The sequence below is a fragment of the Nomascus leucogenys genome, chromosome 15, assembly GCF_006542625.1.
Source record: "Nomascus leucogenys isolate Asia chromosome 15, Asia_NLE_v1, whole genome shotgun sequence".
Classification (NCBI taxonomy): Eukaryota; Metazoa; Chordata; class Mammalia; order Primates; family Hylobatidae; genus Nomascus; species Nomascus leucogenys.
In genome coordinates this window covers 72390653-72416955 of record NC_044395.1, presented here as the reverse complement: position 1 = coordinate 72416955, position 26303 = coordinate 72390653, and the positions used below count along the sequence as shown (strand labels likewise).

The window sequence follows — 26303 nt, the reverse complement described above, 5'->3', positions numbered from 1 at the left end:
TGAGCAGGGCAGGAGCGAAGAGGACTGACTTATGGCCCCACTGGTCAGGAGATGATATCAGAAAAGTACTACAGAATTTCTATCCTGCCTACCTTATTTTCTTGCCGAGTACCCCCAGGCAGGTAACATTTATCTGAGCCTCAGTTTCCTTGCTTAGTATGCTTCTACAAGCGTTCTTATTTTTACTTTGTGTGCCAAGCCCCGTGCTATGGACTTTATATACATCACCTCTATTAGGCTAAAAATTTCATGGCAGAGCTGGTGCGTGCCAAAAAGCAGAAGGAAAGGGGGAAGCATTGAAAGAGACCTGGGGAATCACAGCAAGAAGAATCTTGCCTGTGATTTGCATTGCCACCAGCACCATGATTGGCAGCCAGTCCCCACCTACCTGTCATGATGCCACGGAGATGGAAGTCCCAAAACAATACCATGTCAGGGCTGGACCAGTCCTACATGACTCACTGCTTTATAGGTGAAAAATTGAGGCCTAAAGTGGGGCATGACTTATTGAGTGGGTTTATTTGTTGTTTCATTTATTTACCAAACATCTCTTGTGCATCTATTAGGTGCTGAGCCCCACGCCATGTTCTGAATGCACAGTCCTGCCCTTGGGGAACTGCTGCAACCATGAGAGAGGTAGAAAGCCAACTATAAGGACGGATGGAGAGAAGGAAGCCAGTGTAGACCTCTTAAAAAAGGAGTGGAATGGAAGCAAGTGGGGGAAATGAGAGGCTAGGATGAGAGCGAGCCAGAAAAGGTTTTCTTAGATAAGGGAGACTGAAGCACATGGATGATGGAAGAAAATGGTCCCAAGGAAAGGCAGGGAAGGAAGATACAGGAGAAAGAGGGATATTGATGTGCCCGGGCCCCTGAGCATGAATGGGGAGAAATCAAGAAGCCATTTGGCGGGACATTTGACTCTCAGGCAGAGGTTTTTAGGAGGGGGACTTGGAGGGGAAAACATCCCACTGAGCACAGTAGTGTCCCGGGGCCACGGATGGTCAGAGGCTAAGGATGCAGCATGGACACACCATGGCACCTGCACTTCCTGGCAGTCCTTCCTGGTCTGTGGTCTGGGGAGATGCTGCCCAGCACAGGGCTCACAGGGGCAGGAAGAAGCTCTCTGGAAGGAAGGGGTCTGAGAATTTGCCAAGGGACCCAGCTAGTGGAGCCTGAAAGGTGTCTTTCAGTCAATCCCCTGTCTCTGCCAATATCTCAGCTAGCTTGGTACTAGACAGGAATCATATACAGATCCAAAGATCAAGATTAGCTAGTGATTAGTCATCCTATCACTATCCCCAAGCCTCTAGTGTAAGAATAATGGGGTCTACAGCATGCTCACTTGCCTAGCCGACTGCATGGAGGATAGCACCTTTCTCACACACTGATGACAGAGGGAAAGTGAGATAAGTGGAGAAGGATAGGGGGCTTCTTCTTGTCTTCTAAGATGGAAATTCCCATCCATAGATCAAGATATGAATGTAGGGCATGACCGTACAATTTCCTCCATGCCCGCAACAGGACTATGTACAGACAGAATGTGGATGTCCCTTGGTGCCTGGGTCTTAACCTTAGGGCCTGAGGACTGAAGACCTGGCCTTGAACCTGGTGGTCCAGGGTCTCTGCCCTTAGTGACATAATGAAAGTAACAGCTGTGGCCAAGCATGGATGGGGGCTGGCTGTGAGACTTCTCAAGGCAGGGAAACATCTTGGTCACAGCTTCAAAACCATCCCCATCCAAGTGTCCCTGTCAATTGGCAAAAGTAACCTGAGAGGCAGAAGCAGATTGGAGGGACAGTCTTTCTCTAAAGGTTCCTATGGGAAGCAGTTACAAAGGCAAGCAAACAGGACTTCGATTCATTCAAAGAACAAAATCCACTTGGAGACCTGTGATGTTTTGGAAAGCTTGTGACTAGGGGCCTGTTCTGGGGGCCTGATGGAATGACCGTGTCCTTAAATATGCACTTCTCCAATGGAGCTGAGTGGATGATAGGCTGACGGGGTCCTTGGAAAAGGCCCCATGTCTAACTGCCACCTGAACCCCTAAATACCTTTGGAAAAGTCTGCAAGAGGAAGCTGAAAATACCTAAGGGAGCCTATACTCATTCCCGAACAACCAACTCACAGTCCACCTTTTAGCAAATCTGCTTAACACCGTCCATGTAGCCAGCCCTGAGACCCTAAGCTGACAAGGGCATGGATGATCCTTGCTTTCAGAGAGCTCACAGCCTATGTGAGGAGCCCTAAATGGCCCTCATGGATCAAACTGAAAACAAGTCAGAGGTTGATCACCAAGATGCAGATCCAGTGAGGTTTAGAGAAGAAGTGAATTAGGGGTCAGGGGACCAGGGACTGCTCTCTAGAGGACAGGGGCTTCTGTTGAGCCCTGCAGCAGCCTGTCTCTGCCATGGACATCTGTACTGGACCCTGTAAAAGACATAGCCATAACAACAAACTTGACGAGGGCTGCCTATTGCTGTGAAGCTTGGAAGTGCTTATAATGAGGGGCAGGCTTTCAGCGCTGTCTCCATGCCTTTCATCTGCTCCCTCTGTGAAGTCCCTGGGAACAGTCTGGTACCATGGTTTGGGGCCTTCGTTAGTTCTGCACTGTCTGAGACATTCACAGAGGCAAGAAAGCAGACGGGCTTCTTTATGTTTATAGCAACTCAGACTGCTTTTCTTGGCTACCGGGATCCAAAAAATAATATCCTCAGAGCTGGCTGATTCACAGCGACGTGGTTAAAATGTGCTGTGTCCTGGTGGCCTCATCTCAAGAGGCAGTGGTTGTGCCCGACACACTGTCCCTACCAAACCCTGGTAACCACTGTATGGCCATCTGTCCATAGGACTGTCCATCTGTCCAGCCAGCCAGCCAGCCCCATGTGCAATGATGGTCCACCAGCAATACTCATTCACCCATCCATCTCACGCTGGAGAACGAAGGTCGCTGAAGGCAGGGAGCCTGTTGGACTCCTGTATCCTTCTTTCGGTGGTTTATAACATTTTCCCCATCACCAGCACCTGTAGAATCTGCCACACTCCATCAGTGACAGCTGCTCACAAAGCTGGTCATCCTTGAAGTGGAGTGGTAGACCAGCATTAGTGAGCATCCTGTTTGAAAAAGCCCCCAGACCCAAGAATCTTAACTACAAGTGACTCAGGAAAGTGGGGCTCAATGAAGAGTCCCTGAGATCCTCTGTCCTGCAACCTGGCCTGGCTTTGACTCCCAGCAAACTCCCTGCAGCCCCAGCCTCACCTGCCCTTGCAGCAAGGGCTGGCTGGAAGCTTTTTTAAATCTGTTTCTCAAAGTGTATGCTGGGGAGCACTGCTTCAGAAACACATGAGAAGTTTGTGGTATGGAGAAAAGACTCAGAATCTTAAAACAAGACTTGGCTGTTTCTTAGAGCTGCATGGCAGGCAGGAAGGAGGGCAGCACTCACCCATGGGGGCCTGGGGACCACCACAGCCGGTGTCATTGACAGGCTTCTCTTTCTACACCTGAGTATATTCAGGAGCCCTCAACAACTTGCCTTGGGGAGGTGGGTCTTTCCATGCTCAGGCAGGGAAGATGAAACATTATGATGTTCAGATGAGGAAAATAGACCTTGCAGTCATAAGTTATTAAACTTCCAAAGGCTGTGGGACAGAGAAGAATGATAACATATTACTACATCTGAAAGAAGGCATGATATTTTACCAGTACAACATTTATGATATATAAAAGGATTATAGTATTTTTCTCAGAGGATAAGACAAGAAGGCTTGCTTTGTTATTTGAGATTTGAGATGTTTCTAGTTGACCTGAAGTTCTGCTGATTAGGGAGGGGCTAATTTCTTATGACTTCTTAGTAATTATCCTGACCCAGACCTTCTTCCCTAGAATCTCTTGGGATGGAATATCTTGGGGTGATCTGTAGTCTTAACAAACTTGCCAGGTGGATTCTTGTATACATATTGAAGTTTGGAAACCACTATCCTTAATCCAGTGGTTCTAAATCTTGGCTGCATATTGGAATCACCTGGAGAGTTTAGAAAACAATGAAAGGAAATACTACAAAAGAGATGCCCCGAACCCCACCTCCAGAGATTTTGACTCAACCAGGGTTGGGCCTGGGCATTCTTAATTTGATGTGATTATCTCATTCCCAGTTGACTTAATGTGTAGCCAGGGTTGAGAGCTCGGGTTAAACTGTGTTCTCAGCCATGGTGCCTGTCTGTGCTCTGAATGTGCACAATGCATGAGTGTGTGGGCGTGTCTCCTGGGCTGATTCCAACCCTTGGGGACATTTATGGCTGGGACCTGGGCTTGCTCTGGCAAACAGAGTGGTTCCCTTTAAATGCCTCCATCTGACCATCAGATTGGCATGGCGCCTCTGCTGTGTTCAGAGGATGTTGCTGGAAGCTGGGAGAAAAGCCTCTGCCATATAACCTCTCTCATCTGTCTCTGGGTAAGAAAGGGCTCTGTGAAGGGGCAGGGGTGGCAGCTGCAGTGGAACCAGTGGCACTGGGAAGATTTCTGACCATGGAGCCGTGGGTGACCTGGGTTGGGGCAGCAACACCTGATGTAGTAGTTGCTATAGAGCTATGAGCCCTGATCCTCAGTGTGGCTTCTGCATGTCAGTGTGGAGAGACAGCAGAGCCCTCCTGCCTGCCATGGGCACACACAGCATATACAGCCTGTGGCTACACGCAGTGATGGCTATCTTCTCCCCATTAAGGGCCTCCTGCCTCCTGGGCCCCAGGTTTGGAAGATGTTCTCCTCCGCACATACTGCCTATGTGCAGAGATGATCAGTTCATTTTCCATCTTTTATTAATCAAAGACACATGTAGCTGTTAATCAAGGCTTCTGACTCCCAGTAGGTAAGAAGATTTTCTACTCTGAGCCTTCTAGAAATTGCACATAAGCCAAGTAATTGGGTCCTTTCATTGATCTGCGTGTGTCCTATTGCCAGGCCTTTTGGAAGCAGTTTGAAGAACTCAGGAACACCCTGCCCAGGTCTCCCTTCTGTCTTGCTTCCCCCTCATTCCTGCCCCAACTTTACCTCTCTATGTCATTTTAGCAAGTCTCCCAACCTCTCTGATAGAACAAATGCCTTGGCCTCATCCTTTCCCCTGAGAAAGGAGACAGATGAACTCATTAGCTTTCATGGTTCAAAGCACCTTCTTTAGCCACAGACCCTTTCTTTAAAGGGTTTCTTATGCAAAATCCTAATAGGTAAACAGACTGAATTGGATCTATTCTGGCAAAGGGGGAAAGAGGGGTCTCAGACTCCCCTCACCCCCACTCAGGGTCCACTTTCTTCAAGGGGGCTCCACAGACTCTTTTGGAAACCTCAGTCATAAATAAGTTATTTACAATGGGGGATCATCCCTCCTTTCCTGGGTGTCCATATCAAAATCTTGGGAAAGTCAAGTGGCACATGTACTTTGAAAAATCATATTTCAAAATGGCCATTGTTTTTCTCTGTTTTCAATTGTGATACCTAATTTATTTTCAAATTTCAAGTAACGTGAAAGGAGGGTAGGGATTTCAACATTCATGTAAAGGTGGCATTGGTTTATAAAGGTTGCAGTCTGTTGATCTACATCAGTGTTTTGCAAAATGCAGTCACAACCCACCCAGCAGGGCATGAAATCAATTTACTAGGTCCTGAACAGCATCCCTTCTTAATAGAATATTACAGAATAAAATAGAATGTGTCAGAGTTAATCACACATAGTCATGCTAAAGATTGTTTTGTAACCTCGTTTCCCGTATATGTGTTTGCGTATAATGGGTGAAATGCAAAAAATACAGTTTTGTAGGTTATGATTGAGAAGGGCTGAGAAGCACTGGTCTGGATGGATGCCTCCTGTGTTTCCTTTGGGCCCTGACTTTGGCTCACATCCACATCTGGGAGACCTTCCTACCCCCTATGCTGAGCAGAGCACTGGTGAGCCATGCAGTGAGGCCAGGGAAGAAGGCAGAACTGCTCCGCAGTATGACGGTGCGAGCCCCTCCCATAGAGATAGCTGAGTACCCTACTTAAATATTGTCCAGTAATTCCACATCCTCCTGGGGCCTGGCAGAGGAGAAGAGGTTAATATGGAGCCAGCTGACCTTGCCCAGGTCCGTGGTCCAGGAGCTAACCGTGGTATGTCTTACACAGGTGGGTGAAGCGAGTGTATGAAGTGGTCTAGGCACTCCATTTCTCTACCCCTGATCAGCCCCAACAGCAGAGAAGCTTGTCACCTCCAGGCCTCTCTGGTTCCCAGAGGCCATTCTCAAGACCCTTCCTAAGCTGTGCTTCCTGACCTCATGGCCAGGTGGCTTTGGTTTCTGTGGCTACTGAGCTGCCATGGATACGGATCACGAGTCCCAGGATCAGAGGGCAGCGTGACACCGTCCGTGCAGCCTGGAGGAGCAGCGCTTAAGCTTTGAGTAATCCTTGGTGTTTTCCTGCACAGTGACAGCTCCATAAGGCGGGAATCTCTGCTTCCTAGCCCTGGGCTACACAGTGTGATGGATGACCCTGCCCACCCAACTCCCCAGTCTCAGGGGAAATCAATCTAAATACAGACCCTCCCACTGTGGCATTCAGCTCCTGGTGCCAATGTGGCCTCCTTGACATCCCTTCCTCCCCTGACCTCAGCAGGAATGGGGCTGAGGATCCGGGAACAGACCTTCCTCAGGCATCCCAAGGTACCTCGCCCAGGGTACCAGTGGGATCTGTATTCTCTCCGTCCTCGTAGAGAGGATAGAGAAGTTGCCTTATGTTCTAAGTTACTCTGTGTACTTGACGCTGGTGGGGAAGACAAGAAATAATAAGCAGCCACCCCGACAACTCCCTACTGCTCGTAATTTCATCCCCAGCTCCCATCCCAGCACCTAACCAGTAACAATAATAGTAACAACGGCCAGTGTTTATGTTGCCCATAGAATGTGAAAGGCTCTGTTATTAACCTATTCAGTCCTCACAATAACCCCACAAGGAAGTGGATAATATGATTATCCCCAATTTTCCACATTAGTAAATGGAGGCACAGAGAAGTTAAGTGACTTGCACAAGGTCACACAGCTAGTGAGTAGTGAAGCCAAGCTCCAAACTCAGGCAGTGTGACTCAGAGGGTTGGCTCTTCCCCGCTAGGCTATGCTGCTCTCTGCACAGCTGTATCTTGATGCATATTAATCGAATAAAATGAATTTCATTTTATTTATAATGCCAAATTCATGGACTTTAATTTTCACTTCTCTGTGGGTACTCAGAAAAAAGTAGGGCAAGCCAATGTGTCTTCCTCACTGTGCCAGGGCCCACGAGGGATCTTCTTTCTGAGCCACCCACCAGGAGGAAATGGCATTAGATCTGGGCCCATGCCTCCTTCCTGAAGAGGAGATGTTCATGGGGCTGTGCATCAGGGTGCCCTCTCTGGGTGCCCACCAACTTTGAGGCATGGTATGGAGGAGGAACTTCAGGGCTGCAGGGCTTCTGAGCAGAGTCCTCCTTAGATCTGAGCCTATGAGACCTCGAGTCTCCCGGGAAGGCTGGCTTGGCCTCTCAAGATCTTTCTGGGCATAGGCTTTTTTGTTCACTTTAAAAATCCATTTGTGGAGCAAAAATTCATGATTATGGAAGAAAGTTTAGACTTTGTGGAAAATCCTGGGACCCACCGAAGAAGCCTTGCCTGGCCTTGTACAGGAGCTATCAGTGTGGATGCTTTTCAAAACCCATGGCTGACAGAGATAGATAAGCTTGGGACCCCATTCACTACATCTTGGACGTGCAGTTTCTTTGTCCAACACCTTTGCTTATTTTGTCTGGCTGCAGGCCGGGACTGCCTCCTTCCTCTGCCTCAGGTGCTCACAGAGCACGACTGGGTTGGTAAATTAAGAATTTGCCAGATGGAAAGACTAATTTTTCCCCCTTTCAAAATCATGAGCATGACGGTTTTTGCACACATTCTGCCGGACACATACTGCATTCATAATACAGAGCGTCGAGACATCATAAAGGTTTCACATCTTTCATGTGATAAATATTTTTACCGTCATGCTCAAGAAATGGATTTTGTTTGAAAATGGCCTATTTCCTTTGATGGCTTCTTTGACGTGGATTCAAAGCTTTTCCCGATCCTGCCAGGGCCTGGGGTTGGGAGGGCCTGTTTGTTCATTTTTTTTGAAGAACAAATCCACTTCTCCCTGATGAAATACAGCTGTGACTGCTGAGGGTGAGAGATTTACGACTTAGGACAGTAATGAAAAGATGTCCAGTGAGCCGACAGCTACTGGGAGTGATGGCACGCTCAGCCCTGGGGCCACCACAGCTGGGGCTCCCAGGGGCATGTGAGCAGACCTCAACCTCGCCAGGGCTCTGGCTCGTATTTATCCTTCTGCACTGTACACTACATTTAAAGAATCAGATGTGGGCTAGTTAACTGAATAATATTTCTTCTCACAAGTTTGTTTTTACAAGTGTTCTTTTCTCATCTTTGAAATGACACATTTTTAATGCTCTTGCTATAAGCAGTGAGCAACCACTTGGGACTAGAAGAATCTGTTTTCAGGATGAGCTTTTGTAGGCTGCTGCGGGCTTCTGGAACACACACACACTCTCTCTCTCTCTCTCTCTCTCTCTCTGTGTGTGTGTGTGTGTGTGTGTGTGTGTCTGTCTGTCTGAGTGTGTATGTCCATGTGTGAGGATACAGCCAGTGATAACTGAGAGAAACAGGAACCCTGTTCTCTTGTGGGAGACTGGACTGATAGTTCCAGGGTCTTATGATTGACATCCTCTCTCTCCACACTGCAGAGCACTGCTTACCCTCTCACCTTCCTGCCCTGTACGGGCAGGTGCATGCTGTATATCTAAACCCAGGCACCAACACAGGTAAGGGGTCTCTGAGAGAGGAGGTTTGCTGGTGTGCCCAGGCCTCAGGCTCTGGGGTTTGGCTGATACCCCAAATACTTGTTCTTCGAGCAGGTTGCCTTTCCCCAGAGCCATTTTGCAGGACCCCTCCTGGGTGGTGGAGGGAGCACTGAGCAGGAGTGAGGGCATTAAGACCCTTTTTTACTTCCCAGTCCTAGAATCAGCTGCTGCCTGGCTGTGTGACTTCAGGCAGTTCCACTGAACATTCTGCTTCTGAGTGAAAGCCACCAGGCCCTGTGTAAGTGACAATCAGTGATCTGAGCCACCTTAGAATTGTGACATTTTGGGCATGAAGGGATCTTAGAGATCACCTTGTGTTTACTGATGAGAAAAGGGCAGCCTAAAGAAAAGGAAGGGCCGGGTGCGGTGGCTTATGCCTGAAATCCCAGCACTTTGGGAGGCTGAGGTGGGTGGATCACTTGAGGTTAAGGGTTCGAGACCAGCCTGGCCAACATGGTGAAACCCCACTACTGCTAAAAATAATAAATAAATAAATAAATAAATAAATAAGCCGGGTGTGGTGGCAGGAGCCTGCAACCCCAGCTACAAGGGAGGCTGAGGTGGGAGGATTGCTTGGACCCAGGAAGTGGAGGTTGCAGTGAGCCGAGATCAAGCCACTGCACTCCAGCCTGGGCAACAGAGCAAGACTCCATCGCAAAGAAAAAAAAAAAAAGAAAAGACTTTGCCACAGCCGCACACTGAATGTACTGAGAGCCAAGACTAGGAAGCCCCTCCTCTACAGCTAAGATTCTCAGTGGGGACCGTGGACCAGCAACCTTAGCATCCTCTCATAACTTGCTAGAAATGCACAATCTCAGGCCTCCCCTCAGACTGCTGAATGAGAAACCCTGGGGTGGGACCCCACGATCTGTAATCTGACTGCCCTCTGGGTGAAGTCTGATGCTTGCTACTGTTCCTACAGCACCCCACTTCCCTTTAAGACCAGAAGAAAGAAACTGGAAACAGGCAGGCTTCCTGGGAGAGGCTGTTTGAGACAGAGGAGCACATGATAGAGTAATATTACAGAGAAAAGGTACATATGATTTTTGCAGCTTCATTCAGGCTGCAGGTTTCCCAAAGCAAGGACCCTTGTGGCAGAGCCTCGAAAGTAGTCATGGCTGCAGCAGGCGTCTGGCATTGTTCTGGGCTGCAGGCTGTCCTACTGGCAAGGGCCACCCTGCTTTCTCCCTGTCCAGCCCAGCTGTTCCCATCTGTGTGTCTGTGTCAGGGAAGCATGCCTCTTTAACATTAGCAGGGTTGGTCCGGCTTGTTCATTCCAATAGATTGATGTGTGGAAACACTGGGAACACTGTTTTATGTGTGAACAGTGTAGTATATATTTAGAAGTCCGGGTGTCAGCTCCAGGCTGTCAGCTCGGTGGCGGGTGGGAGCGGGGGGGATAACGGTATGTGCTTCAGAGTTTATTATATCTCTCCTAGGCAGAATTCTAGCTTTAAAGGGTTGCTTTAAAGTAGCAAGTAATGGCACATATAAATTCTGGTTCCTAAGATACAGACATTTGTCACTCTCTAAAATGAGTTTTTTTACATGTACTTTATGTAGTTGGCATGGAGTGTAAAAACGTGACCCTTTAATAGCAGCTTTCATTCTGCATAATTTCTAATCAAGGCTATTTCTACTTCTGTGAGTGTGTGTGCACACACTGAGCCCTGCTGCTCCTACCTGCACTAGCCATCCCAGCCGCACACTCAGACACACCCAGGCCCAGAAGTCCCCCTTGCAGGGGAGGAAAGACCCAGCAGTGCCAGCCTGTCAGGAGTGGAGTGGGATTTTTCTGACTGAGAGAGATCATCCTGTAGTATCTGGACTAAGCTTGCAGAGTCAGATGTCTTCCTGTCCTTTGCCTGCCATGTCAGCCCAGACTGAACTGACTCTGGTCTTTTGCTGGGACCCACCACCCTTCCTGAGTCCTAGTCCACCTAGCTGGAGTTGCCTTCCCTAACTCTTGCCAGTACCTCCCAGGGTGCAGGGCCAAATTCCTGTATCCCTGGCTGTCTTACTCTGTTTTGCATTGCTATAAAAGAATACTTGAGACTGGGTAGTTTATAAAGAAAAGCAATTTTAACATTTTTTCTCAGAGGGTTCTGAATCCCCCTCCCCAAATAAAAGCAACAACAAACTAACAATAGAACTGCAGCTTTAGGGAGTTTTGAAAGCCACACTTAGAGTAGCCAAATACCAACCCCTAAGTCCAAAGAACAGTAGCAGGAAGCCAGATGGACACTGTAATGATTCCGTCTGTGTGGGTCAGGAAGAAACAGGGAGGCAGGAGGGCGACTGCCTCAGTCCCTGCCTTGCACCAGCTAGGGCTCTCCTTTCTTCCTCGTTAGTGAGTGTACGAGGGAGGAAAGGCCAAAAGGGCTTCAAGGTCAGGTAGGAGTGGGCAGAGATAAGGCCCCTCCACAGCTCATGGCCACCTGCAGCCCTCAGGTGCGCTGCACCTTCGGAGAACCTGGATAACAGCCCTGCCCAGATTGTACGGGGTGTGTTCACACTCAGTGAGTTTTGGGGTGGACAGAGCCATTTTGCTCACAGTAGGGTTGGACATGGTAGGCTCTTTACAAATGTCAACTATTGGTATTTTTCCTCACTATAACCCTGTGAGTGAAGTATTAGAATCTCTTTTTAATAGATGGGAAAAGCCACACAATGATTAGACTCTTGCTATGGTAGCAGAATAATGGCCTCTCAAAGATGTATACATCCTAATCCCTGAAACCTGTGAATATGTTACCTTACAATGCAGAAGGGAGCTAAGGTTGCATAGGGAATTAAGGTTGCGAATTCAGCTGACTTTTAAAGAGCGAGAGTAGCCTGTATTGCCCAGGTGTGCCTAATGCAACCATAGGGGTCCTTGAATGTGGCAGAGGGGGCTGAAGAGAAGAGCAGAGTGCTGCGAAGTGGGATGGACTTGACCCACTGTGGTGGGCTTCGAAGACAGAGGAAGAGGCCATAAGCCAAGGAATGCAGGCAGCCTCTGGAAACTGGGAAGGGCATGGTGACAGAATCTCTCCTCCAGAGCTTCCAGAAAGGAGAATGGCCCTACCAACACCTAGATTTTAGCCCAGTGAGATGCCTGTCAGACTTCTTACCTTCAGAACTGTAAGATAGTACGTTTGCATTGTCAAGCTACTAAGTTTGTGGTTGTTTGCTAGAGTGCCATAGGAAACTATTAATACACTTTACCACCTATCTGATGGTTTGCTAAGCACTTTCCAGGTGTCCCTCATCTCACTTAATCTTTGCAACAAGCTTAGACATAGACATCATTATCCACATTCAACAGCAAGCTGAGCTTCAGAGAGGTTTAAGAGCTTGTTGAGGGTCACACAGCCAATCCAGGGCAGAGCTGCCTCCAGAGCTCCTTGGTCTGATGGTCTCAGCCCCTAATGGAGTCTGCACTTGGCCTTGCAGTGGGGCATCTCTTGGATGGCAGACCCCACCCTACTCTGGGCTGAGGCACCCTGAAGAAGCCTCTCTTCTTCCCTGCAACACTGTTCAGGTGTCAGAGGAAGCCGTCCTGGATTTGCCTTTGCCATGCTGAATAAAGTCCTTGTGCAGAGGATTTTAATAGTATTGGACCTGAGACTGTCAGGGCTCCTTCCTCCTGATTAGTTCCAAGCTCTTTGCTGTCAGATTCCACTTCATTCTTTTGGCAGCTCTGAGGGTTCCAGGAAGAGAAAGCCTAATTGTGGGGGCCTTTGGCAAAAGACCTTCGGCTCATGTTTGAATGCAACTCTAGAAACAGAGAAGAAGGGAAGCCCTCCATCAACAGAATAGTGCATTTACTTACCATTATTTGGGCACTTGACATATTAAAGAATGTTTTCAAAAATCTGAAAATTGTCATTTGGGAGCCTAATCACAAGCAGAGGCATAACATCTTGCTTTGCTGGGTATAAGAAGAGTACTGCTATGATGTTCCGAAGTCCCCCTTCTCACTCAAGTAAAATGCAAACACTGGCTCCATCTTACAGAAGAGAAATAGGGCCCAGGGAGCTGGGGATTTGCCCAGTGTTGGAGATGAGGTTAGGTCGAGGCTTCCTATCTCCCAGACCAGCGGGCTTTCCACATATCTCAGTGCCTGGCTTTGGCTGGGACCAGGCACAAAGGCTGGGATTTGGATCTCAAGGCTGGGTGTTTGGAAGACAGAGGAGGGCAGGCCTGCAGGCTGTGAAGGCGACGCAGCAGATGGCAAGCTGAAGGCAGCCGAGGCTGAACTCTGCTGTTCTGGCTGTTTATGATGTGACCCCTCTGCATGGTGGTGTGAGTCCTGCCCTCATTAGCAGTGCTCAGGTGAACTGGGCTTTGATGCTCTGCAAACATGGTCTGGGCTTCTTGGGCAAGGCCCAAGCATCAAGCTCTTTAATGGGAATAATGGTGACTTCTCATCATTGGAAGTCAGCGGGCAAGAGTTTACTGAAAGCCGACAAGAGAAATGTACATTTCTGAACATTCAATTAGCCCTCTTCTTTTTAACCCAAAATAAAGCATGCAACAATGCACTGCAGGAGTAGAAGAAAAGTTTTTTTAAAAAATCATTGAATTGTACATTTAAAATGGGTGAATTTTATGGTATATAAATTATACCTCAGTAAAGCTGTTTTTAAAATTGGGAGTGGAAGAAAAGGAAAACATTCTTTATGAATTCTTATCTGGAATATTCAGCAATGCTTGCTGCATTATTTGATGCTTAGCTTTCATCTTTCCCAAAGCTGACTTCACAGTGACCTCTGACAGTCGGTTTCCATCTCGCAAGTGAAGAAAGTGAAGGCTTGAAGGGACTCTGGGTCTTTCCCAAAGAGAGCAAATAGCAGACCCAGAAGTGGGGAGAGAAGGGGTCCCCAGTGCACTCTGGGAGGAGGACCAGGAGACAGGACCATCTGGGTCTGCACTCCAAGTGCACTTCAGACACAGGGTCTCGGGGCCCATGGCAGACAGATGCCTGGCACCCCAACCTGCCTGTCCTAGTTTCTCCTGCCTCCTCTCACTGGGTTCTGGATCTTATCACCAAACAACCAGAGCTTTGCTATGAGCATGGCCTGAGGGCAGAAACAGAAATAGCAGTGGCTACAGAACTGGCTGCAGGGCAAAAGCTAGCCCCCACTCCCCACCCACCCTCAAAGCCTTCTCAGCGATCCCCTCTGCCTGAGAGAGGGACACAGTAAACTGAGTAAACCACAAGAAACAAGAAGGCTCCATTGGCTTCCTGGGAACACATCCCTAGGTGCACAAACCGAGGGAAAAGAAGCAGAGCTGCCACTCCCAGACAGCACACAGACCAGCTTGGGCAGCGGGCCAGGGGTCCTCAGCCAGGTGAGCTGCGTCCTGGGTGGCTCTGTCTGACCCTTCGGTAGGACTTGACCATTCCTGCGGCCCAACCTTGAGGTGGGAGCCCTAAACCACTTTGACCTCCAGCAGCAACCATGCCATTTGACTCCTCCGATTCCCTTGTCCTCCAATCCAGGGAGCAGATATGAGCGCTAGATTCTTGCCTAGGAAGAGGTCCAGGCTATAGCCTCTCCTGCAGTTCCTCCAAAAAGCCACCGGCACCTCAGAATTTCTATCTCCAGCGATACCAAGAGCTGGCAAAATGACTCAGCTTCAGCAGAAGGGGATCTGCAGGGATCTGGTCCTAGAAGGTGAGGCAGTCAGACCTAGACGGGGCTGGGCAGCATTACAATACCCCTTTCACTCTGAAGCCCGTTTCCTCCCCACTCCATTGTGCAGTCTCAGTACCACCACAATCTTGGAGCATGAGCCAGTGGGGCCAGTGCTTTGTGTGGACAGCCCACTGAAGCAGAACTCTTCATGCAGGAATTCCTACTTTCAGCATCAGTGGCTTCAGGAGCCTCAAAAGCTTGGCAGGGCCTCCAGATGTGCTCCTCTTGCTTGGCCAATTAGCCCATGCACAATGCTCAGAGCTGTGGCTTTTGTTGCATTCATTGCTCAAAGCTTTGCAAGCTCTTTCCTGCCCCGCTTCCCACCTGTCTCCATGAATTAGCATGGACCTGTCAGGATGCATCTGTAAGCTCCACTCTTATCAATGGGCTGTGTGTCAGGCACCGTGGGCATATCGCTGAGACCACATAATGGCATTTCCCAGGTGCCCTATGTGATCATTGGTAGAACTTTTTGAAAAACAGGTCATGTACAATAAGGACTGGGCATGACCATGGGGGAAGCAAATGACCTGAGTGAGTGGGTCTCCAGAAACCCATCACTCTCATTCACAGGGGCCCACCTAGGAAGGACTCAAGCAAGTGGTAATCAAAATATACTTGGCAAACAACTGGCAAGGGACAGTACTAACCAATTGACAGGAATGCTCAACACAGCCTAGAGCAGAATCCTGGGGTTCTTGGCTGGGCCTTTGAGTTGCTGATTGGTGAAAAGAACTGGAGTCTTCCAAGAAAAGGTCCAGAGCACCTGGGGTTACAGGGGGGCCCTGGAGGTATTTTAGGCAGCAGCTGTTTGCCACCACTAGGAAGGTATTTCAATAGTTTAACAACTAGTTTGAACCAGTACAGACCAAGTGAGTAGCCTCCTGGGGACTAAAGTATCTCCAGTCCTCAAGTCAGACAACAAGTCTTGGCGCATAATTTGCAGTTAGGGCTGTGGTCAGGACTGTGAGCTCAGCAATAAGCCCCTTAATGTCTCCAGCTGCAGTTTTCTCTTATCTATGATGAGATTGATTAAACCTACATTCTAAGAGAGGTAGGTGCAGTGCAATGGAATTGGGGTATACTGTACTAGGGAATCAGCTCCAGGGATAAAGCTTTTAGAGTAGACACCCAAGATCAGCCTGCAGTTGGACCCCAAATAATGCACTTTGCCACTTTGTGGTTTGTTTTGTTTGAGACAGGGTTTTGCTCTGTTAGGCTGGAGTGCGGTGGCAAAGCTCACTGCAGCCTCAACCTCCTGGGCTCAAGTGATCCTCCTGCCTCAACCTCCTGAGTAGCTGGGGCTACAGGTGTACACCACCATGCGTGGCTAATTTTTGTATTTTTAGTAGAGATGGGGTTTCTGCATGTTACCCAGGCTGGTCTTAAACTCCTGGGCTCAAGCAATATGCCCACCTCGGCCTCCCAAAGTGCCGAGTTTACAGGCATAAGTCACTGCACCCAGTGCCACTTTAGAGAGTACCTTTTTGTGATGCTTACCGTGCTGGGCTTTGGGATACTTGCCTGTAGGTTCAGAAACTATTCCCAAGTAATAATGCTAATTCCAAGGCTTTCAGTCGTGCAGTCTTCACTGTGGTTCTTCCTGCCCCCATCCATGGGCTACTCCCAGCCTGCTGAGGCTCTGGATGCTCTGGGTCTGGCTTCTTGGCTTCAGATCTGTACAGCCACCTGTCTAGCAGCTTTGAGCCCCACAGAATGGTCTTTCCTCCTCCTGCATCCTGGTTCTTCTTGGCCTCCTACTTTGGGGTGTACTTCCCTGGAGTGAGCTTGAGGATCGCACTTATTATTCAATTCAAGCATCCTTTCCTTTAGGAAGCCTTCCCTCTGCCCCATTTCCCCTCACTTCAAGCATCCTTTCCTTTAGGAAGGCTTCCCTCTGCCCCATTTCCCCTCACCTACAGGGACCCAATGGCATCTTATACACCCTTGATCAGAGCATTGATTACATTCTCTATGTATTTGCTTTTCCCACTAAGTTGGATGCTGTATGAGGATAGGGAACACATCTGAGTAATCTTAATATTTCAATACTCAAGCAATAAGCTTGGCATAGAATAAACTTGCTTAAATATTTGTTACTTAGCTGATAAAAGGGGTTAACACCCTTTGTGGGCAAAGCTGACAGTGAGCTCCAAGGCTCCAAGCAAACAAAGGAAGCACAGCCATCAGGGAGCCTCTCTGAATAGGGCTGGCCAAGCTGCAGCTCCCCCCACCCTGAGGATGAGCAGGAATGACTGCTTGCTGGGTCCCTCAGGGAGAATTTCAATGTCAACAATGAGGAAGGAGTCAGCCTGTTTGCCTGTTGATGTCAGAAATGTCATGCTTTGCACAGACCCATCAACTGTACCTTTCTCTTCAAGGGTGGAGTGATTAGTGTCCTCTGGAGGGAATCCTCCCCTCAGGGCTTGATGGTGAGGATTTCTGTAATGAGCATCTTGGAGACTGAGGAGACTCCGGAGGGAAGACAGGTATCAACGTGTCTGCCAGAGCTTTGGGGACACTGCGGGCTAGGTTTCAAGGAAGGAAGAGAACTCCTGATCTGACTCTCTCGCTCTCTGTGGCTCTGTGGTTTGAGCTGGACACTTCCTGAGGGCATCTTAGGTCAGTTTTCTAGAGTCTCTGGGTCTTCCCACCTCATTGCCCTTTGTGCCTGGGTTTCTGGGAGGAGGGATATTTGGACCCTTCAGTGGAATCTTTTTGATTCTGAGCCTTTCTTGGTGAGATTTGAAAGAGAGAGAGAGAGAGGCAAGAAGAAGACACAGCCTCCTTCTCTCCCTGCCTCCCTCCTTATCTTCCTTCTCCCTATATTTTGGGGGTAATTACTCCATGCACAGTCCTATTCTGGATACTTGGGAGAGAAGCCTGGTAATTCTCTGGTATAAGAGATTTACAGAGGAGTCCGGGGAGAGCAGTGGAGATTGCTTATCATTGACCATATTTTGTGGAACTACCTGAGAAGCTCTTAAACGTGCCCTGTCAGTCTGTGTAACTGTGCACAATCATTTGCTTAAGTGAACTGGGGAGGAATTAACTGCACACAGCTGGAATTTGCCCTGGCCATGCCTTCACTGGCTTTGTGCTCCTACCTGCTGGCACAGGACTGCAGCCCCCTTTCTACTCCCTCTGAAAGATTTGGGGAATCTCTAGTAGGCAGGGAGTTTTCTGACTGGTATTGGTTGAGCACCTACTAGGTGCCAGATGCTGTTCTGAGTCTGAGGGACTCAACAGAGAACAAAGCAAATGCCTGACCTCACAGAGCCACATTCCAGTCAGGGAAACAAACAAGAAGCAAAATGAATGAAGACTGTATTAGTTTGTTCTCATGCTGCTAAGAAAGACATAAGTGAGACTGGGTAATTTATAAAGAAAAGGAGGCTTAATGGACTCACAGTTCCACATGACTGGGAGGCCTCACAATCATGGTGGAAGGTGAAAGAGGAGCAAAAGCACATCTTACATGGTGGCAGGGAAGAGAGCATGTGCAGGGAAGCTCCCCTTTATAAAACCATCAGATCTCTTGATGGTTATTCACTATCGTGAGAACAGCATGGGAAAGACTTGCCCCCATGATTCAATTACCTCCACCAGGTCCCTCCCACAACACGTGGAATTATAGGAGCTGCAATTCAGCATGAGATTTGGGTGGGGACATAGCCAAACCATATCAGAGACTATATATGTAAAAACTGGGGAGAGGGCTGGATGTTCAGGATAGGGTTTGCTGAGAAAGTGACTTTTGAGTAAAGACATAGAAGTGAGGGAACTGGCCAGGAGGATGTGCAGGGAAATGCTGCAGCTGAGGCACTCAGGTGAGGTGTGCCTGGTGAATCTGATGAGTGTCCGGTGTGGCTGGAGAGGAGAAAACCAGGGGCAGAGATGGGAGGTGAGTGCTGGGCCTTGCAGGTGTTTAGCAAGAAGGCGGCGGAAGGCCCTTGGAGGGTTCTGATCAGAGAAGGACATGGCATGGTAATGTTTCCCCTGGCCGAGGGGTCTCCTCAGGCCACACTGGGGGCTCCCCAACCTGCCCTAATCACATCATCCCTTTCCTTCTGCCTTCCCTGACTCAAGCACCGCTTGGGCCCCAAGCATGGCTTTCTGGTGAAGCAGCCCCTTCACTTTCCCTTTCATCCTGTTTCTCCCTGGGACCCAGACAAGCACTCAGGGCTGGGTGAGGGCAGGGGGTGAGTAACAGCCTCTGTGTTATGCTCAGAATCCTCCAAATACTCTCCTTCACACGCTCTGGCTTTGCAACTCACAGAGTTCACTGTGCCCTGCTCAATCTCTGCCTCGAATGGGCCCTCCTGGGGAGTCCTCAGCCCCTGGAGATGTGCTTCTCTTGAGTCACCTCATCAGTTGGTCAGACATGCCCAGGTAGGTCTGAATCCCTGCAGGGGCTTCAGCCAGAGTCCACTCCTGGAAGGTGCCTCATCCCTAGATGCCAGACATCAGAGGGTCTGGGTATCACCAGATATGCCAAACACCCCAGGACCTCTGTAGAGGACCCAGCCCAGACACTTCTCTGAGGCCTCTTTGCCTGTCCCCCTTATGTCAACGGTGGTCCCCTTTGCTGGATGACCATGTAGGCCTGCTTTCTCACTGGAGACAAGAGTGGAGTCTAGGTCTGGTTAAGCATAGACCACTTGTCTATGGACATGGAAAGCCTTCATGTGGGGCGGGACGGTGTCAGCATCTTCCAGAGCTGGGGACCTTGGCAATGTCACCTTCCCACCCGAACTCCAGTGGCCCGATAGGGCTGTGGGCTTTGTGGGGGCTTCAGCAGTGTTTTTGGAGAGCTTACTGTGTGCCAGGCACTGTGCCAAGCTCCTTAACTGACCATCTCATTTATCCTCACAAATGTTCTATGAAGGAAGCACTATTATTATCAACCCCATTTTCAAGAAGAGGAAACTGAGGCTCAGGGTGAGGTGGACCAAATTGGCAAATGGTAGAGCTGGAGGATAAACCCTAGGATTCTGACTCCACAGCCAGTGTTCTTAACCAATTCTTTGGAAGTAAAGAAAATTAAATAGAGTTCAGAGAGGCAAGGCCTCCTTACCTCAGGAGAGTCAACTCTAAGGTACAAGGCAGACAGGGCTGGGGAAAGGGTTGGGGGTGGCACACTTTTTTTTTTTTTTAAAGAATCAGATAGTGTTTTCAGATTCTCTGGTCATATCATCTCTGTTTTACATACTCAACTCTGCTCTTCAGCTCCAAAGAGAATACGTTAACAAGTGGATGTGACTGTGTTCTAATAAAACTTTATTTACAAAAACAAGTGGTGGCCCTTGGACCATGGTTTGCCACCCCTGGTATAAAGAAAAGAATGTGGAGTTTGGAGGAGCCAGGCCTTTATTCGATGTCACTGACACACTGGGACTGGGTGGCCTTGGATTAGACACTTAACCTTTTCACTTTTGGTTTCATCGTGTCTAACCACTATGGGTTACTTATTAACTGATGTATTTTGAAATGATCGATTGAGTCAGTCCCTTGTAAGAAGCAGTTACTGTGCTAGGAGCTGGCAGTCCAGTAGGGGTCAAGTCAGATGTGGTCCTGCTCTGTGGAGTTGCACCAGTGAGGAGGAAGAGAGGCAACATTCGATAAAGGAAATGACCTATCGCAGTGCTTGACTCTTGGCAGAAATTCAACAAATATTACATCTTTCTTGCTGTGGGCTCCCCACCTCATCTTTTAGGACTCACCACTTTGAGTTTGTCATCCTTTGTGCCCATACTGAGTGAAAAGGTAGGAGCATGTGGTGTCACCAGGACTTTAATATGTTTATAATATATTATTATACAATGCAGGCCTAATTTTGGATCATAATTTTCCATTAACTGATCTCATTTTACTTGGTAATATCCATTTAGGTATTTGAGAGCAATAAATTTAAAAGAAAGCAACATTTCTTTTAAATATTATATGATTCAGTTGGTTCACTGATTTAGATTTTTACTACCCCCCATTCCAAACGAATGAGTCATACATCTTTTTAGAGATAACAAGGACCTTCAAGATCGTGCATGCTTGTGCTACCCTTCAAGCATGCCTAGTAGGGGAGAAGAATGAGCAAGTTCTGGGATGGAGCTTTGGGCAGGCCACTGCAATCCTGACAATGCTGTGTCTTAGAAGTGTTTGCATAGTTTGCATTTTATTCTTCAATATATCCTAATCTGTTTAATTTTCCAACTTTGCTTTTATGTCTTTAAGGAAAATCAGTCACCGAGATGGTATGCCATATTTGTCTTTGTACTTCACGTACTTTAGCAGCCCATTGCCTTGTAGAGGCTGTATAGCATAGTGGGAGGACCACTGCCTGGGGAGAGCCTTCCCAGGATTGAAATCCAGCTACTGCACTTCCTTCTGTGTGAACCTGGACAAGTTTTTTATTCTCTGTATGCCTCACTTTCTTTATATATAAAATGAAGATGACAACAATTTCTACCTTATAGGGTGAGATGAGTTGATAAGAGAAAATGCTTAGGACAGAGCCTGGCTCATGGTAGGAGTGAGCACTCATCAAGTGTTAGCTCTGATGGTTATCCCAGGAGTTAAAGGGTGTCCCATTTGGAGGACGTGGCCCGGAGAGGTACCTTATGCATGTGCACCCAATGAGTCCAGCACCTGGGAGTTCGTTTACAGATTTTTTTGCATCTCTTACACTGAGGTCTCTGGCATCTCTGCTTTCAGGATCGTGGGCTTGCTAAGTCCCCTTCTACTCTTGATAGCCTCTGCCTGCTTCCGGTGATGGAGGCTTCCTGCCACTGGAGCACCCCTTCCATGGTAGGAGGAGCCTATGTTTTGGAAGCCTCCCTCTTTTGTTCCCAGGCAGTCTCCTCTCTCTCAGAGGGGCTTTTAGGAGAGCACCATGAGAGGAGGTGGCAGTCCATAGCCCCAACTCTGCAGCCTTGAAGACTTCAGAACCCTAGCTCCTTGCTCATCTCCAGCCTGTACCTAGGTGGGTCATGCACCCATTGGCTCCATACAGGCCAGCAAGGGGATGTGGGCAGGTGTCCCAAGCCTGCCTCTCCTGCCTGCCTCTCCTGCCTGCCTCTCCTGTCCCTGACCTGCTTCTGTTTTTTCTGATCACTGTCATTCTGGGCTCCTGGCTCCATCTCTTTCTTCCCTCATGTATTTGTGAGCACAGAAGGCCCTGTCCAGTGGGCTTGCCAACTCTGTCCAATTTCTCTGATTTCTGATCTCAAATGATTCACCTGATGACCTGTCCCAGGGAAGTAACTCCAAAGTCCTGGACTATCGGCCCATATCCTAGCAAGATCTATCTTTTAGCCCCCATAAAAGAGAGATTTCAATAACCTTCCCTTGCTATAATAATCTTAATTGCCATTGGCTGTGCACTTGTTCTGAGACATAAACTGATCTAAATGCTTTATACATGTTGTTTAATGGAATCCTCACAATCTCTGGAGGGTTGTTGGATATTATTATCTCTGCATTCTAGAGGGGGGGGGAATTTTGGCGTTGGGAGGTTGACTGTGCTATGGTCATGTAGTCAGGACGTGGTGGAGCACTGACTGGAATCCACGACTGTGTGACTTCAAAGCCTCTGCTCTCACAGTTAGTGATTCCCCTCCATTTTTTCTGGGAAGTTCCTGGGAAACCATGTGCTGGCCTTGAGCTGTCTCCACCAAGTCCCCCAGGGCTCCCATGAGCAGGGCCCAGAGCGCAGGGCAGGCGGGGTGTGGCTTGGCTGTCACCTGTGTCATGGATTTGCTATTCTGGTGGGCAGTGTCTGGAAGCAGCAGGAGGCAGTCTGGCCGGGGTGCTGACAGCCAGGTGAATGTCACATGGTGCACTAGGCAACTCACTGCAGGACCAGATGGTGAAGAGGGAGAAGGGCTGGCAAGAACTGGGTGGAGGAGTAGAGTCCCAGCTTGGGTGCCTCAATGTGGGGTGGGCTTGGGAATTGCAGGAAATGGGGGTACAGGCTAGGGACAGAGAAGCAGATGCCCAGTTTGAGGGCTGGGGCCAACATCTCTGGCAGGGAGGCAGACTGGGGAAAAAGGGGGTCCTGACTTGAAGCCACGGGGCATCAGGGTCACATCCATTAGCTTCTCAGCAGACCCTGTCAGGTGTATTTCTCTATCTCCTGTGCCTGGTGGTTGTGGGTTAGGTGAATGGATGGATTCATGGATGAATGGGTCTTTGGAAAGCATGAAAACCCAAGTCAGCCCTGACCCCGAAAGAAGGGGCTAAGATTGTTTTACCAAAGGCTGTTTGTGAGGAAGGGAAAGGGACTGTTATAACACATGCAGGGGTGCACTCTGACCCACTGTCTCCTGTTCCTTCTTTCTCCAGAGGCTCCTGCCAAGCCTGAGGAGGCAGAGGCTGAGCCCTTCACAGACTCCTCTCTGTTTGCACACTGGGGCCAGGAGCTCAGCCCCGAAGGCCGGCGCGTGGCCCTGAAGCAATTCCAGTACTACGGCTACAACGCCTACCTCAGCGACCGCCTGCCCCTGGACCGGCCCCTGCCTGACCTCAGACCCAGTGGGTGAGCAGAGTCAGTGACCGGGCCCTTGTGGACCTGCCTGTGGGGAGATGGGGTCCCCAGAGTGCTGGGAGCAGAGCCAGGACTGGGCGCCTGGGTTCTTGGGTCCCTTTCCTGCTTCAGCCAGGGCCTGTCCCCTCGGCTTGCGTTAGGCAAGTCACTCTCCTCTTCCCTCAGCCTCAGTTTCTCCATTAGCTGAGTAGGGGCAAAGCTTTCTTCCAGTAGAGATTTTGAGGATTAACAACTTAATTTACTCTTTAAGGACACTACAATCATCTCACATTCCTGTTTATACGTCATTTTAACCCAATTAGTTGCATTTTATGCATAATCTTTTTTCTGTAAATTAGTTTTTAAAGTACATCCATCTTGCAGGGCTAACAAGTCGTTACATCTGACAGAGAAGTCTGTCTTGACTTCTCTCTTTGTTACAGAAGGATGTTCCTTTAAGGTTCAGTGAGAATTCTTATTACTCCCAATTATTAAAAATGTGGGCACGTACCTCAGCTGAGAAAATCTCATTAATTTTTGTGAGCTCCCCCCACAGTGTTTTCCCCCTTTTCTCATTTTTACATTTTTTTAAAAGCTGCAAACCATAGTGAGCTTATATCTGGAGTCTTTGAGAAAGATCTTGCTGCTGGGTTTGGAGGCTGTGTTCTTTTAGGGAGAAGATTCAGTTCAGCTCCACAGACATTCATTGAACACCTGCTGTATACTGTATAATTGGATATGGTTGTTTGTGGCTCAGGGAGAACCTGGCTGGGCTAGGATGAAAGAGCAGCTGCGGATGTCCAAAGGGAGAGAAGAATATGCTTTCACTTGCAGGTCATTTATTAAGCACTTCTGTGCCAGCATAGTCTAGATACAGGGATGATACGGTTTGGCTGTGTCTCCACCCAAATCTCATCTTGAATTGTAGTTCCCATAATCCCCACGTATTGTGGGAGGGACCGGGTAGGAGGTAACTCAATCGTGGGGATGGTTTCCCCCATACTGTTCTCATGATAGTGAGTAAGTTCTCATGAGATCTGATGGTTTTATAAGCATCTGGCATTTTCCCTGCTGGCTCTCATTCTCTCTCCTGCCACCCTGTGAAGAGGTGCCTTCCACCATGATTGTAAGTTTCCTGAGGCCTCCCCAGCCATGCAGAACTGTGAGTCAATTGAACCTCTTTCCTTTGTAAATTACTCAGTCACAGGTATTTCTTCATAGCAGCATAAGAATGGACTAATACAAGGGACAAAGCAGTGAACAAAACATACAGAAACCCCTGCTTCACAGAGCTGGGTGGAGACAGTTTGGTGGAGACAGAGAGTAAACAAAACAAAGAAGTTAAATATGCAGTATGTTAGATGGTGGTGAGTGATATGGAGAAATATAAAGTCGGAGAGAGAGAGAGAGACACCTGGGACAAGAGTGGGGAGCTGCAATTTTTCCTGGGTGGTCAGAGAAGACCTCAGTAAGAAGTGAAATTTGAGCAAAAACCTGGAGAAGAAGAGGAAGCAAGCCATGGGGGATACTGTTGGAGGATGGGGGGAATACGCTTCAGGCAGCGGAAGTGGCAAGTGCAAAGGCCCTGAGGCAGAAGCATGCATGCCATGTCATGTTTGAAGAAGAGGAAGGAGGCCCCTGTGGCTGGAACGGGGTGTGCAAGGGGGCAGTAGTTGGAGATGAGGCCAGAGGAGCAACAGGAAGCAGATCATTAGGGCAGTGGTTCTCAACCTTGCTGCACATTCTACACATCAAGTGAGACTTAAAAAACAATCCTGATGCCAAGGCCACACCTCAGACCAATTAGATAAGTGTTTCTGGGGTGGCACTCAGCTTCAGTATTGTTTAGAGCTCCTGGGTGATTCCGATGTGCAGTCAAGGTGAATCCCAGGAGAAGGGCTTCATAGGCTTTTGCAAGGAGTGTGGCATTTACTCTGTGAGACAGAGATCCATGGGAAGGGCTTGAGCAGATTAGCAATATGCTAATTGTCACTTGCAGAGGTGCCTGTGGCTGCTATGCTGAGAACAGACTGAGGGGGCAAGGCTGGGAGCATGGAGACCAGTTAAGAGGCTTCCAGGTGAGAGGCAGTGGTGGCTTGGACCATGATGGCAGCAGGGGAGGTGCTGACACGGGGTTGGATTCTGGAAATATCCTGAAGGTGACCTCAGCTAAGTGTCACAGGGTCTCAGTCCACAGAGGAGCTGCAGAGACCACTCCTGGCTCTGGAGAGGAGCTGGTCTGATGGGGGCAGCACACAGGGGCTCTGGAGAAGGGGTCATCAGGAATAGGGCACTCTAGTTCCTGCAGGGGACTTGGCCATGGCCTTGGCCAGAAGAAAAGCCATGGACTTTTCAGTCAATCTGTTACAAAACACAGGCACAGCTCAATCCGTATTTGTTCAAAATGAAAGGGAAAATGAAAAGGAAGCCAAGGAAAGGGTGGCTTTTACAGATTGTAACCTGGTTATAACAACAACTGGGATTCCCACAGTGCTGGACGTGCCGATAATGCCCTTCCCATTTGGACCACAGTAACACTGCAGTGAAGGTACGCCAGGAAATGGTAGATTCTTCCCGTTTGAGTTGAGGAAACTGAAGAGCAGAAAGAGTGTTGTCTGAGGTAACAGAGTCAGATAAACAGCTGAGCTGAGCCTTAAGCCCATGTCTCAGATGCCAGATCGTGGCTTTGACATCGGCCCACCATTGTTTATTTGACTGTGCGCAGTGCTGCACAATGAGAGCGCATGTGGGAGCCCTTCATCTTTAACTGAGAGAAGTGCCCCACCCACTCTCATCTGTGGGAGGAATTTGCCTGAGAGAGGGAGGAACTCTGAAGGACTTTAGGTGGGCAGAATTCTGCAGTTTTCTCCTGAGCTGCTGGAGAGGAGCAATCGTCCTTATAGAAAGACCTTCCCTCTGCACAGAACTTTACAGTCTGTGGAGCTTCCACACCTCCCCCGTGGCACCAAGCAACTTCTGTCAGCCCCTTTTTCCAGACAGAAAAACAGAATCTCCGATAAAAGGCAGAGCAGAGCCTCCTCACTCCTCAGGGAGGGCTCTGTGAAAGTGGCTTTAACAGGGGAGGGTTCTCTTTGCACATGTACTTGGAAGGCTCTGTCTAGCTCTATTTCAGCTCACGTGCCAGACGCATGCCCAAGATTGGAGAGCTGTTGGTGGACCATACAAAACAAGCATG

The 26303-nt window shown here is 48.7% G+C and overlaps 1 protein-coding gene across 2 annotated transcripts in view; it reads left to right on the top strand.

Moving 5' to 3' along the window:
• The window catches only part of GALNT18 (polypeptide N-acetylgalactosaminyltransferase 18), a 351487-nt gene that overhangs the window by 152090 nt on the left and 173094 nt on the right, over positions 1-26303 (top strand). For both annotated transcript variants that reach the window (XM_012502920.2, XM_030794708.1), the window contains exon 2: positions 22927-23119. In XM_012502920.2, the coding sequence (XP_012358374.2) occupies positions 22927-23119 (193 nt within the window). The remainder of the gene's footprint in view (positions 1-22926; positions 23120-26303) is intronic.